This window comes from Natrix helvetica (assembly GCF_964273705.1).
Source record: "Natrix helvetica genome assembly, chromosome: Z".
Classification (NCBI taxonomy): Eukaryota; Metazoa; Chordata; class Lepidosauria; order Squamata; family Natricidae; genus Natrix; species Natrix helvetica.
The window spans coordinates 126,384,740-126,402,348 of NC_138554.1; the positions used below are offsets into that span (position 1 = coordinate 126,384,740).

A 17,609-nucleotide genomic window follows, 5' to 3' on the forward strand; every position below is an offset into this window, starting at 1 on the left:
AAGCATCCATTTTTCTTTATTCAGATTTTCTGATGGTTTAGATTTCACAACTTTTTTTTTTTTTTTGCAGCTGGGAAAACCACAGTCTTGACATGTTTGCTGTTTTTGCAGTCGCTAAGTTGTGTCTGAATTTTCACAATCCCATGGACCATAGCATGCCAGGCCCTCCTGTCTTCCATTGTCTCCCAGAGTTTGTCAAATTTCAGGTTCATTTTGTCAATAACACTGTCTAACCATCTCATCCTCTGCCAACATCTTCTTCTTTTGCCTTCAATCTTTCCCAACATCAGGATCTTTTCCAATGATCTCTTCTTATTTGGTATTGTAGGAAGTTAGCATCCACCCACCCCCATCCTAGAAGAATGAAATATTCTGGGAAATATTAAAAAGGCAGAATATTATATTTCCCTGGATGAAAAAAAGGAGAAACATGTTTTTTTTTTTTAAAAAAAAAAAGGCAAAGCAGCTTCCTGTAGCTCCAGGATATTGGATTAAGACATGGTCCTTAAGACATGATAGGATTAGCCCTCTACCCATCTCACCATATGGCACCTGGGAAGATTACATCACTCAGCAAGGCTCAACCAAGCCTGGGACTCAGGACAGCCTATAGAGTTGCCTCTGCATGGCTGAATACAAGCTCAAATTCAAAACGCCCAGAGAGGATATAAAACTCAGGCACTCTCAACATCTCTTCCCTTTTTTTCCCCCTCCACCCAACATCTTCATGTGATCCTATTCACCATTAAAACCATATTTCCAAACAGCCACGATGTTTCCAGTGTCTTTTCCCCATTTGAAACTGAACCCAGGACATTTCTTCCATTTGTTTCTGTTTGTTTCTGTTTATTTGGATTTATATGCCGCCCTTCTCGAAAAGGACTCAGGGTGGCATACAACATTAAAAAAAAAAAAAAAACCTCAAAAGTTTTAAAAAAATTAAATCCATATGCAAAAAAACAAACTGAATTTAAAAGACAATACATTTAAAATAAGTTAAAATTAACAGGCCAGGACGGCTTGCTGGAAAAGCCAACTTTTTAGGGCGCGTCGGAAGGACCGGAGGTCAGGGATTATGCGGAGCTCCGGGGGCAGCTCATTCCAGAGGGAAGGCACTCCCACAGAGAAGGCTCTCCCCCTGGGGGTCACCAGCCGACACTGTCTGGTCGATGACACCCTGAGGAGGCCAACTCTGTGGGATCGCACTGGACGGTGGGAGGCTATTGGTGGCAGTAGGTGATCTAAGCCATGGAGCGCTTTAAAGGTCATAATTAATACCTTGAATCGCACCCGGAAAACAACCAGCAACCAGTGCAGGCCGCCTAAAAGGGGTGTAACATGGGAGCACCTAGGTACCCCCATGACAACCCACGCGGCCGCATTCTGGACCAGCTGAAGCCTCCGGGTGCTCTTCAAGGGCAGCCCCATGTAGAGAGCATTGCAGTAGTCCAGGCGAGAAAGGACGAGGGCATGAGTGACTGTGCACAGAGCATCCCAATCCAGGAAGGGGCGCAACTGATGTACCAGGCGAACCTGGTAAAAGGCCCCCCTGGTCACGGCCGTCAGGTGTTCTTCTAAACTAAGCCGTGTATCCAGGAGGACTCCTAGATTGCGGGCCTTCTCTGAGGGGGCTAAAATTTCTCCCAAAGGGGTTCTTCCAAAGGGGTTGAGCTTCAGCTTCAATATCTGTCCTTCCAAAGAACAATCAGAATTGATTTCCTTTAAGATCGACCAATTTCATCTACTTGCAGTTCAAGGGACTCTCAAGAATCTATTCCAACAACACAATTCAAAAGCATCAATTCTTCAGCACTCAACCTCCCTTATGGTCCAGCTCTCACAGCCATACATTACTACTGGGAAAAACCAAAGCTTTTTAATATGCTGACTTTGCCTGCACAAGGTCGCGCAAGATGATTCCAAGACTGTGGAACACTGCAGTCATCATAAATATGAGACAGTTGTCAAGTGTCTGAATTTTGATCAAGTGATCATGGCGAAGCTACAATGGTTGTAAGTATGACAACCGGTCTTAAATCACTGTTTTTTTTTTGCAACAACCTCAGATATGCAGATGATACCACTCTAATGGCAGAAAGTGAAGAGGAACTAAAGAGCCTCTTGATGTGGGTGAAGAAGGAGAGTGCAAAAATTGGCTTGAAACTCATCATTAAGAAAACTAAGATCATGGCATTCAGTCCTCTCAATTCCTGGCAAATAGATGGGGAAGAAATGGAGGTAGTGACATATTTTATTTTCCTGGGCTCCAAGATCACCCCAGATGGTGACTGCAGCCAAGAAATTAAAAGACGCTTGCTATGACAAATCTAGACAGCATTCTAAAAAGCAAAGACATCATCCTGCCAACAAAAATATGTATAGTCAAGGCTATGGTTTTTCCAGTTGGAATGGATGGCTGTGAAGATTGGACTATAAGAAAGGTTGAGCGCCAAAGAATTGAGACCTTTGAACTATGGTGCTGGAGAAGACTCCTGCGAGTCCCTTGGACTACAAGGCCATCAAACTGGTCAGTCCCAGAGGAGATCAACCCTGACTGCTCTTTAGAAGGCCAGATCATGAAGATGAAACTCATGGCCACTTAATGAGAAGGAAGGACTCACTGGAGAAGAGCCTAATGCTGGGAAAGATTGAGGGCAAAAGATGAAAGAGACGGCGGAGAATGAAGTGGCTGGATGGAGTCACTGAAGCAGTAGGCATGAGCTTGAATGGACTCCAGAGGATGGTAGAGGATAGGAAGGCCTGGAGGAACATTGTCCAAGGGTTCGTGATGGGTCAGATATGACTTCACAACTAACAAGAACAAAATTTCAAATGGTCACTAAATGAATGGTTGTAAGTTGAGGACTCCCTGTATACATTTTCTAAATGAAGGAAGGAAGGAACATGTGGCTCATTTACATTCTTAGCAGAGTCAACCAGAGGCAGATCAGAATGATTCTGATAAATAGCCATCAAAACCTGTGTAAATATTAAACAATATAGAACAGCAATGGCGAACCTTTTTTGGCTCACGTGCCATAAGTGGGGGGAGCGCAGGGGGGTCGTATGCGGGCGTGCCGCACCCATAATGCAATGTGCGACCCCCAGTGCACATGCACGCACTACAGGTGCTCCCCTCCCATTTTTACATGCTTTTTTCTCCCTCCCCAGGCTCCAGAGGCTTTTTAGGAGCCTGGGGAGGGCGAAAACAGCCTCCCCCGCCCCCCGGAAGCCCTCCAGAGGCATCAGGGAAGCCTCCGGACAGTCCCTGAAGCCTTCGGAGCGCTCAAAACGATCCTCCGAGCAAACCAGAAGTCACTTCCAGTTTGCTCGGAGGGTGGTTTTGAGCGCTCCGATGGCTTCAGGGATTGTCCGGAGGCTTCCCTGACGCCTCCGGAGGGCTTCCGGGGGTGGGGGGTGGGGAGGCTGTTTTCACTCTCCCCAGGCTCCTATAAAGCCTCTGGAGCCTGGGGAGGATGAAAAATGGCTTTAAAAAAGGGTGAACTCAGCTGGCCAGCGTGCGCATGCGCGCTGGCCAGCTGACAGGGCAGCCTGACAAATGGCTTCGCCTGCCACCTGTGGCACGCGTGCCATAGGTTCGCCATCACTGATATAGAGTAACAACTTTTTAAAACTAAATAAAGACAATGGAGTATAGCATTATAGCATCGAGCAATAAGTAAAAAGCAACCTAAAAGACGTAACATCAACACAAAACTCAATAGCTAATGAAGAAGTGATCCAATCTAGAGCTACGCAGAAATTTCCTGGCAGGGAGAAAAATTAATCAGAAAAAATAATTGGCTTGCCTCCAGAAGTTGATGGTGTTCCAATACTGGAGATTTTAAGAAAAGTTTGGACAATTTCTTGTGTCTCCTGTTCAAGCAAGACGTTGGATTAAAAGACCTCCAAAGTCCCTTCCAGATCTGTTATTCTATATTCTGTAAATGATGGATTGCCAAGGATTTTTTTAAAAATAATTCTCTGAAATTCTCTTGGTTTTTGGGTCAGCCAAGAAAGAGTAAAACAAACATTTCTTCGGTTTCACCAAAGTTTTGTCTGTCTTATCTCAAAGGTCCTGATTTCCAAACTCTTAAAAAAAAAAAAAAGGCAGTAAGGCAAATTGAACAAACCCTTGCAATCAATAGGGCATGTTGAATTCAGTGTAACTAAAGCAAAGCTTTGGGAAATCCCATGTAACTAACCTGATTTTTGAAGTTAGTCTCTTCTTACTCAAACAAGATTAACTGGGCTCATAATGTCATGATGTTTTGCCTTCCGGGATTTGAGAGGGTGGAATTTTTAGGAGGGAAGTTCTTCTGAGAAACCCAACACTTTGGCTTGCTATCTAGATATATTTGCTACTAATCAAAATAGTTTCCTAATTCCCATAGCATTTTCTAACTGTTTGTTCAGAAGGGAATTGCCCTACAGATTCTCTGTTTGAAAAGGCACTTTGAGTTGATGGGACTTAGTTCCCCAGAAAATATTCGAAAATATCAGACAGGTCTTGTCTGATATAAAGACATAATTCCAACCAATCAACCCCTGAAATCACTTATCTACAAAAAAAGGGGTGTCTCTGTATGTATACACATATGTATGTATCAGTGGTGGGTTGCAGCAATATGCCCCGGTACGGGCATACCAGTGGCTGCCCAGAGCACTGGGTGCTCCGGAGGGCCCAACCGCCCACGTTCCTTACCTGTCTTTTACTCTTCGGCGCTTCCGCGCACAGGCACCACACGTACAGTCCGCCGAGCAGCAGGAGTATCGCCGAGTCTCACGGAAGCGTCGCTGGAGGGTAAAACGCATGCACGCACTGCACACGTTCATGTGGACGACTCCGGTCCCCGTTGCAACCGTACCAGTTGCAATGGGATCCGGAACCCACCACTGGTATGTATGTATGCAGGTACATTTTTAACACACATTAATAAGGGCCTCTAGAGAAAACTTGGACTTGATTTGCTTGATGATATACTGCAGAGGTGTCAAAATTGATTTCATTGAAGGCAATGTCAGAATTCTGTTTGACCGGATGGCTGGGGTGGGTGTGGCCAGGATGGGTGTGGTCAGCTGGACGTCACTCGTGTTGTGGGCGCCTGTGGCAGCCCAAGTGCTCTGCCAGTGAAAACATGCTCATAAGTTCTGTTTTCGGCTGCAGCAGCCTCCTACAGCCCTCCGCTAATAAAAACAGTGTTCAGGAGGGAAGTGTGTGGTCCTCGTGAGCTCTGTTTTTGGCTGCAACAGCCAAAACCGGAGCACTGATTTTGCTGGCAGAGGCACCGCAGGCTGGTCTTTCACAGTGTCCAGTGTCTTCACTTGGTTGCCTAGATACAGGTAGTCCTCGGCTTACGACCACAATTATGGCCAAAATTTCAGCTGTTGAGCAGGAACAGTTGTTAAATGAATCTTGCCCCATTTTACACCTTTTTTGTCATAGTTGTTAAATTATTAGAGTCACTTAACATTGAACTTGGTGTTAGTAACTGTGGTGCATAGTAGCAAAGTTGTCAAGTGAATTTGACTTCCCCCTTGACTTTGCTTGTCACAAGTTCGCAAAAGCAGATAATCAAATGACTTTAGGACAGGACAACCGACATAAATATATGCCAGTTGCCCAGTGTCTGAATTCTGATCACATGACTATAGGGATGTTACAATGATCATTAAGTGTGAAAAATGACCATTACTCACTGTTTTCATTGCCATTGTAACTTCAAATGCTTACCGAACAGATGGTTGTAAGTCGAAGACCATCTGTATTTGCAGGAGTTTCCCCCCACATTGAAGTTCAAAAGAAATACGAAACCCATTTTAAAAATGTCTACATTTGTCCCAGACATTAATGAAACATCTTCTTCTGGGATTGTAACACCTAAATAACTGTGGTTTGTTATCAAACTTATAACAATCCTATACGTAAGCCTATAGTTGCATAAAACAAAATTTTACATCAATGTGCCTATTCCAACCAAATCATACAGTGTCCTATGCAGAATTTGTAACTGGAAAATAAAGATTATTAATATTATTCCTGCTTTCGCTTCCCTAGAAAATTACAGGCAATATGGTGGTTTGCAGACATAACTAAATCACGGTATTTGAATACAGATAACTAACCTCACAGTGCGCTAACCTCAAAATCGATACAAAAGCTACAAATGGTGTAAAGAGCCATGCTGCCAAGCATAAAAGATACATGCTCGGTGTTACAAGACAAGAAAGACTTGCACAGAGAACAAAGGAAAGCATATGATATCATCAAGAGAGGGAAAGAATTGCAATGGAAATGGGCTGGTCACAGAGAAAGAAGAAACTGATGGCAAGTGGAACAAGGCAGTCATACAATGGATCCCACTTGGTAAAAAGCACGAAAGAAACCTAAACCTGAAAGAGATCTACGACATCAGCAAGTATTGTGGGCCCATTTGGCAAAAGAAAGATCAGGGCAGTATTGGTTGGAAACATATGGAAGAGGCTTTCATGCTGCAGTGGATAGACAATGGCTAGAACCGTGATGATGAGCCTATGGTACATGTGCTACAAGTGGCACCAGAAACCTTCTCTGCGGGCATGCGAGACGTCGGTCCAGCTCAGCTCCACCACGCATGCAGGGGCACCTCCTGCCAGCCAACTGACTTTCAGGTCTCTGTCGCACAAGCACGGGGATGGGGTGCATGTGTGAGACACACTCAAAGGCGGAGGGGGTTGGCACGCATGTGCAGGTTTCCCGCCCCTCCCGCAGCACATTTTTGGTCCCAGGAGGCTGCAAAGAGTCATGTGCGCATGCGTGGGAGGGAGGGAAGGGGGAGCATGGGGGAGTCACATACACATGCACAGGGGGGGGGAAAGGCATGCGGGGGGATTCGCACACGCATTTTAATATGGGTGCGGGTGTGACCATGTGCTGTTGTGCACATACGCGCATACTTTCATTATGAGATTGTTGGAAGAAATGTCCATTCTGGGTTCAGTTCCAAGTGGGGAAAAAGACACTGGAGACATGGAGGCTGCTTGGAAAGATGGTTTTAACGGGGGACAGGACCATATGGCTTGAGCTCCTGAACAGAAAAGGGGGATCACGTGCTTGCAGATGTCGGGTGAAGAAGAAAAAGAGAGCGAAATAATGAAAGTTCCTGGCTTCCTGCCCTCTCTAGCCTTTGATCCTGAGCTTGTATTCTGATTGGTTGTTGGACCAAGGCAAGTTGGACTGGAGGCAAGTTGTATATAAAATATAAAATTGAGAAAATAATGACATCTTTAAGATGGCATTTAATGTTTTGATTTTTTTTTTTTTGTAAAAATTGAGGTAAAAGCTGCCAATACTGCCAGTTGCCAAGCTGCAGGATAACATGTACTCCAAGAAAGCAAATTATGCATTTTCTAAAAGATATGCATTTTAAATTTTATCATTATATGGGAAGAATACCTTTCACTACAAATTTTCCAGATAAAATGAGCAAAACAAATTTCGGAGATATGCTTCATTTGGGACATTCCCCCCAAACACTAATATAAATTATTAAAGTATTAAATTATACTAAATTATTAAATAATATAAAATACAAAATATAAATGTAAATGGAGGGACATTAAGGAAGGAAGGGGAAGAGGAAAGGGAAGTGGAGAAGTGTAGGAAAAAGAAAAGAGAAAGAAGCGTTGACTTCCAACTCTATCTGTTGCAGTAAAATAAAAGTTCCAAGTCACATTTTTTTGTTTTTCCATAATAATAATATAAACAAGTCATTTCTGTAAAGATCTATCAATCTTATCTGTAAAAACCGAGCACGAAATTCAGAAGCAGTTCCCCTGTGAAATTTCTTTCTTTCTTTCTTTCTTTCTTTCTTTCTTTCTTTCTTTCTTTTTCTTTCTTTTTTCTTTCTTTCTTTCTTCATTCATTATTTTTTAATTTTTTAAACTTAAAACATATCATCTTCCATTAAACTGTGTTGTCTGCATACAAATGTCTCTACAATATTACAATCAAAATTTACAGTATTCATTACATTGATAAAGATTCCCTAATCTTACAATAATTAATAATCAGCATTATAGCTCTATTCATTTTTCCCTCTTAACATATCTTCAAATGAGAATATAATATAATATTAGGTATAATAATCTTAGCAATCATCTTAATAATCATTATCATCACATTGTTTACATCTAATCTTAACATATATTCTTTATTTCACTTGATCTCCATTTATTTCTCACACCTGTTTTTATTCTCCGACCATCCATAAAATAGCTCCTATGTCATATAATATTCAGTTTGTTCTTTCTCCTTTATAGCAAGCGTTAATCTGTTCGTTTCTGCATATTCTAATATTTTCCTAATCACATTCTCATCCGTAGGGATCCGGAAACAAAAGTATATTCTTTTCTTTAATCAGAGTAGTCAGTTTTGCCATTTCAGCCAACTCCATCAACTTCTGCAACCATTCTTCTTCTTCTTAAAGTCATCATACCTCAATTCCTTTTCTTCCCCCACCGTCTCCCAACTTTTTTACAATACAATACAATAGTAGAGTTGGAAGGGACCTTGGAGGTCTTCTAGTCCAACCCCCTGCCTAGGCAGGAAACCCTATACCGTTTCAGACAAATGGCTATCCAACATCTTCTTAAAGACTTCCAGGGTTGGGGCATTCACAACTTCAGGAGGCAATTTCTGTTCCACTGATTAATTGTTCTAACTGTCAGGAAATTTCTCCTCTGTTCTAAGTTGCTTCTCTCCTTGATTAGTTTCCACCCATTGCTTCTTGTTCTACCCTCAGGTGCCTTGGAGAATAGTTTGACTCCCTCTTCTTTGTGGCAACCCCTGAGATATTGGAAGACTGCTATCATGTCTCCCCTAGTCCTTCTTTCTATTAAGCTAAACATACCCAGTTCCTGCAACCGTTCTTCATATGTTTGAATTCCTTGAACTCTTTGAATATACTTGAATTCCTTATGATTACAAAATGCTTATCCCACCCCACTTTCACTACAATGACATGCTTTTAAATAAGGATAGGCAAAAGAAGGCAGGACGCACTGCTGGTGTATAAAGATAAGAAAAGAAATAGATACTTCCAATCACAAGTTCCTTAAAGCCATCTGTACTTAAAAGTGACCTTAAAGTGTTGTTTCTATACTTCTTCTAACTCCAATATAGGCATATCAAAACAGTAGAAATGGTAGTGGATTTTAGAAGAAAACCTCCCATACTACCACCTTATACAATATTAGACAACATAATATCAGCAGTAGAGACCTTCAGCTTTCTAAGTTCTATCATATCTCAAGACTTAAAATGGACACTTAACATCAAACATGTCATCAAAAAGCACACACAAAAAAGAATGTTCTTTCTGCACCAACTCAGGAAGCTTAAACTGCCCAAAGAGGTGCTGATTCAGTTCTACAGAGGAATTATTGAGTCTGTCATCTGCATCTCCATAACTGTTTGGTTTGGATCTGCAACCAAACAAGACAAGACACAAACTTCAACATATAATTAGAACTGCAGAAAAAACAATTACTACCAACCTACCTTCCATTGAGGACCTGTGTACTGTAAGAATCAAAAAGAGGGCTGTGAAAATATCTACACACACATCCATTCTTTCAACTTCTACTCTAAAGACGACACTATAGGGCACTGCACACCAGAACAACTGGACACAAGGACAGTTTTTCTCCAAACGCCATCACTCTGCTTAACAACTAATTCCCACAACACTGTGAAATAATGTACTTAGACTATTACTACTGTTCTGCTCTTCCTTCCTAGTATCTATCTCTCCCCACTTATGACTATAACCATCTTGCTTGTATCTTTCAATTTACATTGTTTTTGTTTTCTAGTATGATTTGATAGCTTATTAGTAACCTTGACTATCATTAAGTGTTGTATTTTTTTTAATTCTTGATGAATGTATTTTTATTCTCCTTATGTACAAGGAGAGCATATGCACCAAAGACAAATTTCTTGGCCAATAAAGACTTCTATATGCACACAGAACAAGCAATGTGTTTGCTTGAAGTGGCCACATTGCCATCCTCCACTTTGGAACACCTTGTTGCTTTCAAAACTTCAGAACAAAAAAAAAAAGTACAGATAATCCTTGATTTATAAGAGTTCATTTAGTGACCAAAGTTACGATGCCACTGAAAAAAATGGTGTGACTGTTTTTCACACTTACAGCCATTGCAACATTCCTACAGTCACAAGATCAAAATTTGGATGCTTGTCAACTGGTTCATATTTAGGATGCCTGCAGTGTCCTGGGATCACACGATCCCCTTGTATGACTTTATAACAAACCGAGTCAATGGGAAAGCCAGATTCACAATAACAACTGCAGTGATTCACTTAACATATTGCTTATTTAACAACTGCAGTGGTTCACTTAACAACTGTGGCAAGAAAGGCTGTAAATATATTCATTTAACAAATGTCTCGCTGAGGAGCATAAATTTTGGGCTTGATTGTCGTTGTAATTCGAGGATTACTTGTATTAAGATGAAAGTCCCAAAGGTGCTTTTTCAGGCGGTAACTGGATTTTCTTGTTTTTTCTTTTGAAGATGTTTTGCTTCTCATCCAAGACGTTATTCAGCTCTGACAGGGTTAGTGGGGAAAGATTTATATTCCTTGCAGACAGCTGGTCATTTGCAAACTTTTAGAGGGTCGCTGAAGCACCTGGTGGTTTATCTCTGTCCTCAGGGTATGGGATTCTCAGGATGACTGGGAATCTCTACAGAATTTTAGCTATACAATTTGGGACGAACAACCTTTGAGTGGTGCTGGAGTAGGAATGGATTTCCAGAAGAGAGAGAGAAAAAATCAGAGTACGGGTAACCAGAAACACCACTCAAGTGACCCTGAGGACACAGATAAATATCCAAATGCTTCAACGACCCTCTAAAGGTAAAGGTTCCCCTCGCACATATGTGCTCATCGTTCCTGACTCTAGAGCGCAGTCCTCATCTCCCTTTCAAAGCCAAAGAGCCAGAGCTGTCTGAAGACATCTCCATGGTCATGTGGCCAGCATGACTAAACACCGAAGGTGCACAGAACACTGTTACCTTCCCACCAAAGGTGGTCCCTATTTTTCTACCTGCATTTTTTTTTAGGTGCTTTCAAATTGCTAGGTTGGCAGAAGCTACAGGAGCTCACCCCATTATATGGCGCTAGGGATTTAAACCGCGGAATCTTTCTGATGGACAAGGGTTGTTGATCAGGGACATGGTGACTCAGGATCTAAGACGCTGAGCCACCACGTCTCTGATGAACGACCCTCTAAAACAGTGGTTGGTTGCAGACGGTACGCCCCGGTACAGGCGTACCGATGCCTGCCGGGACCACCGAGTCCCCATTCTGGTACAGTGCTCTGGAGGGCCCACCCGCCCTGTATTTGAGCTCTTCAGCGCTTCCTTCATGGAGCGTATGGTGCCTGCGTGACGCTCCGACTAGCAGCTGGAACATTGCAGAGGCATCGCGGAGTGTCACAGGAGCGCATATGTGCATGCTGCCCGTGCTCATGTGGTGGCCGCCGGGCCCCGTTACCCTGTACCAGTTGCAACAGGAATGGGAACCCACCACTGCTCTAAAAGGATGCAAATGACAAGGAATATAAATCCTTCCATTTCCCCACCAGCTAGTCAGAGCTGAAGAAGCTTCTTGGGTGAGAAGCGAAAGGTCTTCAAAATTAAAGTCCAGATGCCTTCTGGGGCCGGGGGGGGGGCACCTTTGGGACAGCCATGACCTGGGATGGCGTCTGCAGACATTTAAGGCGAAAGATTTTAAAAGAACTGCTCTTGAAAATGCAAACGTGAGCTACTCCCTTTATGCGCCCTGGACTTTTTGCAAGCAAAGCTCAGGGATGCGAGTTTTGCACGCTGCAAAAACATTTGCTCCCAACTTGATAGATGGAAGGCGAGGACAGACGATGCCGCCGGCGCTGTTTCAAACACCGGTTTGCAAAGGCTCGAGGGTTTTGTGGGGGGGGAGGGGGGAGGCGGAAAGGGGCGGAGCCGCGCGAGCGCGGAACTTTCCGCAACCGCGCTGGAGTAAGCGAGGAAAGGCCCGCGCGTGCGCACTTCGCAGGAGAGGGGGGGGAGTTCTATCCAGGTCAAGAGAAGCAAGCAGCAACCTCAGCAGCAGCCCCGCAGAAACAGCGTGGCTTTGCTTTCCGCCAGGGAGGTCGCCATGTGGTGCTTGTGGCTGGCTCGGAGGGGCCTCCCCCGGTGAGGACAGGAGCAGGAGGAGGGGGCTGCTGGGCGGGAGGGCGAAGCCTGGCTTCTCTGTGGGAAATCGCTTTGCCCATGCTCAGGGGCTCTTCTTCCTTCTTTCCTTCCCACCCGTTTTGCTGCTTCCCAATTGGGAACACCCTCGGTATGGAAACGCCCGATCGGTCCTGGAAAGGCTGGTGCTTCGCTGTTAGGGAGGGTGCGGGAAAGGAAAGAGGGCTCTGAGCGTGTGCAAAGTGCTTTCTTGTGCCTGCCAGATCAACTCTACGATGCGCACATGCTGCTTAGCCATGGTGGGTGTGGACAAGAGCCTCTCTAATGTATTGTTCCCGTTGGTATGTATTTAAAGAGCCCGAATCGTAGAAAGAAACTAAAGGGAACTTAAGTTGGAGAACTAAGTTTATAGGCGCTACTTTGTATCTTTCGGCTAGCATTGTTTTTAGGCCTTGAAGCATGGGCCATTCAGAGGAACTGAGCTGGGTGGGATAGCAGGTCAAAGATTTATCCCCGCACCAAGTCAAATAATAGCCTCCTTGCATGCCTCATTTATCTTTTAAGAAATCTGGATCGGACTTTGGCTGCAGTTTTCCTTATTTTCGGTTTTTTTTTTTTTTGAGGGGCTATTGGTGTCCTCTTAAAACAGGGGTGTCCAAACTTGGGAACTTTAAGACTTGTGGACTGCAACTCTGGGAGTTGAAGTCCACAAGTCTTATACGTTCCCAAGTTTGGACACCCCTGTCTTAAAAGAATGGTTTGTAACAATAAAAATGTTCAGGAGGGACATGGAAATATACAAAACCAGAAGAATGCTCGTATGGATTACCTCAAGGCAGTGTTTCCCTACTTTTCTTTCTTGGGGAAGGATTAAATGACTTGCTTTCATTTCCTTTGATTTGTTTTGAATTGGATTTAACATTCCAATGTTTAGTTTGCAGCCACCCCCGGGATTATTATAATTAAGGGGCCAAACAACTTTTGAAAATAGATCCTGCTATGGTCCAACTCCAGCTCTGTTCTCTTCTCTTTACAAAGCAAGATGCTGCTCTTATTTACAGTATATCTCATACAACTTCACTTCCAAAATAGTATTTCTCAAACATGGCAACTTTTAAGACTCATATAGACTTCAATTCCCAGAATTCTCCAGCCAGGGAATTCTGGGAATTGAGATCTACATGTCTTGAAATTGTCAGGGTTGAGAAATACTGTTCTTAAAAACTGATCTTTGGTCATTTTGTTTTGTTTTTTAAAGCTTACATAGTTCCGGATTGTTCGGGCCAAGACTGTGGCGATGGACGAGCAGTTCTGCAAATGAAAGGGCAGTGAAATTCAAAAGTGGGGATAAAATCCATGGATTCACTGTAAACCAGGTAAAAGGTTTTGTTTACAAGTCACCTTCTTTCAGCTTGAATTCGGGATTCCGGCTAATTTAGGTTTTTCAGAGTGTATTTCCGTGGAAGCTGGCTAATTCAGAAATTAACAATGGTTCCAGCCTTCCTGTAAGGTCTCTTCATTTAGAATGTGTTCTGTAGGGAGAACGAGGCAGACAGGAACCGAGGCAAGGCAGGTTGAAGCTAACACAACCTTTATTAACAGTTTAACACGGTAAAATGTAAGGCCAACCTCAACCCGGCAAACAGCAACATTTGTCAGCTGACAGCCCTTTTATACTAGAGCTGTCAGACGCTGAACCAATAGAATGGCTGCATTCTCCCGCCAGCTGGCTGCTCGCGTCTCAACCAATCGGGCCGGCAATGATAGTCAATGGCATTGTAGCCTCGAGGACTTAACACCCTTCTCCTCCCAGTTAGCACATGCGTAGTCAGCCAAATACGCCAGCTGGCATCGGCTCCGTCAGATCGCCTTAGTTCAGGGGCGGTGGCCAAAGGAGGAACAGTCCTGTGGAACATCAGGAGACTGCGCAGGTGAGTCGGCAGGAAACTTGACCGCCACAGGACTGACCAGATTCTCAGGTAAGCCTGGCGACAAGAATGCATCGGTAGGGGGTGTTGCGTGCAGCTCTGTCTGCGCTGGAGCAGCCTCTGCCGATATTAGTTCCTCAGGGCAGGATTGGGCCTGTTGGTCTGCTGCGCTGGTGGCTCACCGTCTGAGCTGGTTGATGTGTCAGCGCCACATTCACCCGTCACTGAGCTGGACCTTATAAGAGTAGGGTCCAGTTAGTTGCATGATTTGTCCGGGAAGCCACCTTGGTTTGGCCCCATAGTTTTGGGCGTAGACTAGGTCTCCCACATTAAAGGCCCGTGTGAGGTTGCCTGCGAGGGGGCTTTTCTCTGCTGCATATCCAGGGTGTAGCCTGTCCAGGGTTGTCCGGGACCGATGACCCATAAGCCGTTCTGCGGGACTTTGCTTGGTGATTGGGTACGGGGTTGTATGCTGTGCCAGGAGATATTGGGACAGTTTGTCGTGCCAATTCCCTGGCCCCAGGCAGCCCAATGCTTCCTTAGCTGACCGGATGGTTCGTTCTGCCAGGCCATTTCCGGCCGGGTGGAACAGGGCCGTCAGGGTGTGTCATATGCCATGCTGGCCTAAAAACATCTGGAAGGGTGCCGACGTGAACTGGGGCCCATTGTCAGTCACCACCACGTCAGGCAACCCATGGGTTGCGAATAGCCTCCCCAGCAACCTAATTACGGCCTCCGAAGTGGTAGAGGGCATGAGTGCCAGCTCCACCCACTTCGAGTAGACATCTACGAGGACCAAGAAGTTCTGCCCTAAGAAAGGGCTGACGAAATCCAAATGGACTCGTGCCCATGGAGCCCGGGGCATGTCCCCTTCCCTGGTAGGCACAAAAGGGGGAGCCTGTCTAGATTGCTGGCACTGCTGGCAGGTGGCTACCCAGTTTTCTATTTCCTGGTCAATCTTGGGCCACCATACATAGCTTCGGCCCAAAGCCTTCTTGCGAACAATGCCCGGGTGAGCAGTGTGCAGGCAAGTTAAAATTGGTGACCTAAGCTTTGGGCGAGCTACCACCCTATTGCCCTATAACAGGCACCTGTTAAGGATGGACAACTCATGCTGACGTATATAATAGGGGTGAAATTCAGGATCTACTGGCCCCTGTGGCCACCCCCTGCGCACCCAATCCAAAACTTGGGCCAATATGGGGTCTGTGGCAGAGAGCCTGGCAATATCCCGGGTGGATACTGGCATGGCCAACTCTTCAATTAAGAGGACCGAAACTGTAGGTGCAGAGTCCAAAACAGGTGCTGGTAGAAGGCAGCGACTGAGGGCATCAGCGTGCCCCAAGTTTTTTCCTGGCCTATATTGTAGCTGATAATTATATGCCGCTAAAAAGACTGTCCATCTGGACATTCTTGGAGACAAAATCTGAGGAGTCTGGCGATGCCCCGCCAGAAGACCCAAGAGGGGTTTATGGTCGGTCACTAAGTGAAAAAAACGCCCATAAACGTAATCATGAAACCGCTTTACCCCTGCTACAGCAGCTAGGGCCTCATTATCCAGCTGACTGTAATTTCTTTCAGCTGCTGAGAGCATGCGCAAATAATAGGCAATTGGGGCTTCTGAGCCATTAGGTAGGATATGACTCACAATGGACCCAATAAGGCGATGCATCGCACGCCAAAGTTAATGGGAGGCGATCACTGCATTCTCCCTCCATCTGGCTGCTCGCGTCTCAACCAGTCAGAGGCCGGCAATGACAGTCAGTGGCGTCGTAGCCTTGAGGACTTAACACCATACACCAATTAAAGTTTGTTAAAGTCTGTTGGATGGGGGTTGCAACACAAACTGCACATTGAAAAGGAGGCCTTGCATATCTCTGGTTTTGTATTATGGTGCAAAAAAACAGAAGATTAATGGGGTGGGCTAGGAGCCAAGGGCCAGGACTAACTGCATGAAACTCCACAGACTTCTCATACTTTTGCAGAAATACAATTTAAGAGAATTTCCATATAAACTGCCTTGAACTCTTGAGTCAAATCTAGGAAACTAACAAATACATACAGTCATTGTTTAACAATGGCCCACTTGAGTGATGTTCCCACTTATGACTGAACTCTGAGACCAATCCTCCTATTGGCTACCTTTGCAGGTCTATAAAGTGACAAGATGGTATGCACAATTGTGTTTTTTCTCAGCAACTGCTTTATCTAGTGGCAGAGTTGCCCATCGCAATTGTGGTCGCTTAATGAGGATTAATGGTAAATCTATATATATAAAAGCAAAATGCCATTCATGCATCATACAAAATCTTCAGAACCATAAACCCTACAAACTTGAAATTTGGCACGTATGCTCCTCTTGGCTTCTAGGTGCTCACTAAGAAGGGAGTTTTTGAAATGACCATCAGATCATTAGTATTTCTTATACAGTAATTAACATGCTCTGATGCTAAAAAGTTCTACTCCCCCTCCCCACCTGAAAAGAACTCTGTTCCAACTGCCAGTTGCCTCACATTCTGTTACCTCAGTTCAAATTGGTAGATTTTCCACTCCCCAGTGGTCTGGGGCTCCTTACAGTGCTAAACATCGGTACCTCACCAAAATATCTACACCTTCCACCTATGGAACTGTTTCCGGGCTCAAGGTGGTGGGAGCAATATTCCCTTATGTGTTTCAATTACCGACCACCACTGAGCTAATGGATTAAACCAGAGTGAACTGGATTTCTCCTGCATTGCCCCATCACATAGTTTTGTCGCAAAGCATGGGTATCCAGCTAGTGTAGAATAGTACGTTGGAAAGGGGAATATTCTTGAGAAAGCTTAGGAAGCTTCTGAAAAATGGTTTGGAGAGCCACCATCCTGATGTGCTACATGCGTTTCAATTTGGGGTACATGGCTGGCTTGGAGCTGGTCGGGCAAGCATGACTCCTTCTAGCTGAGCCTTCTGGACAATGTAGTTGGGCATGGTTTGCGAACTTGAACTTGCAGAAGTGCCGTTAGCTTAATTTGTATTAGTTTGTAGAGATGCCTGTATTTTTTTTTTCTATTCAGGTGACGGTAGTTCCTGAATTTTCCTTGACGGCTGTTAAACTCAACCATGACAAGACTGGAGCCCAGTATTTGCATGTGGCACGAGATGACTCCAACAATTTGTTCAGGTCAAGAATGCTGAATAATGAAATTTTTATGGGTCCTCTGGTCTTCAAAGCGTTTGAAGCCATGCATCATAACTGCCCTTAAAATGTCTGGTATTTTTGTTATTCGCCTTTGGTTCAGAAGTATTAAGTTACAGCACCAAAGCTTTGAGGCCACTGGGGCCTGAGAGTTTTTTTCTACCAGAAATCATGGGTTCAGACATCCACTCAGTTGGGAAGCTGATTTTAATAGTCCTGGGCACGTTGCTTCTCCAGAGTGTGGATTGAGAGAGATAGGTGAACTGTTTTCC

The 17,609-nt window shown here is 44.4% G+C and overlaps 1 protein-coding gene across 1 annotated transcript in view; it reads left to right on the forward strand.

Moving 5' to 3' along the window:
- Window positions 1-12,102: 12,102 nt before the first annotated feature.
- The window catches only part of PITRM1 (pitrilysin metallopeptidase 1), a 61,990-nt gene continuing 56,483 nt past the window's right edge, over window positions 12,103-17,609 (forward strand). Inside the window, exons 1-3 of the mRNA XM_081970905.1 lie at window positions 12,103-12,237; window positions 13,493-13,610; window positions 17,216-17,322. Of these exons, the coding sequence (XP_081827031.1) occupies window positions 12,200-12,237; window positions 13,493-13,610; window positions 17,216-17,322 (263 nt within the window). The 5' untranslated portion in view covers window positions 12,103-12,199. The remainder of the gene's footprint in view (window positions 12,238-13,492; window positions 13,611-17,215; window positions 17,323-17,609) is intronic.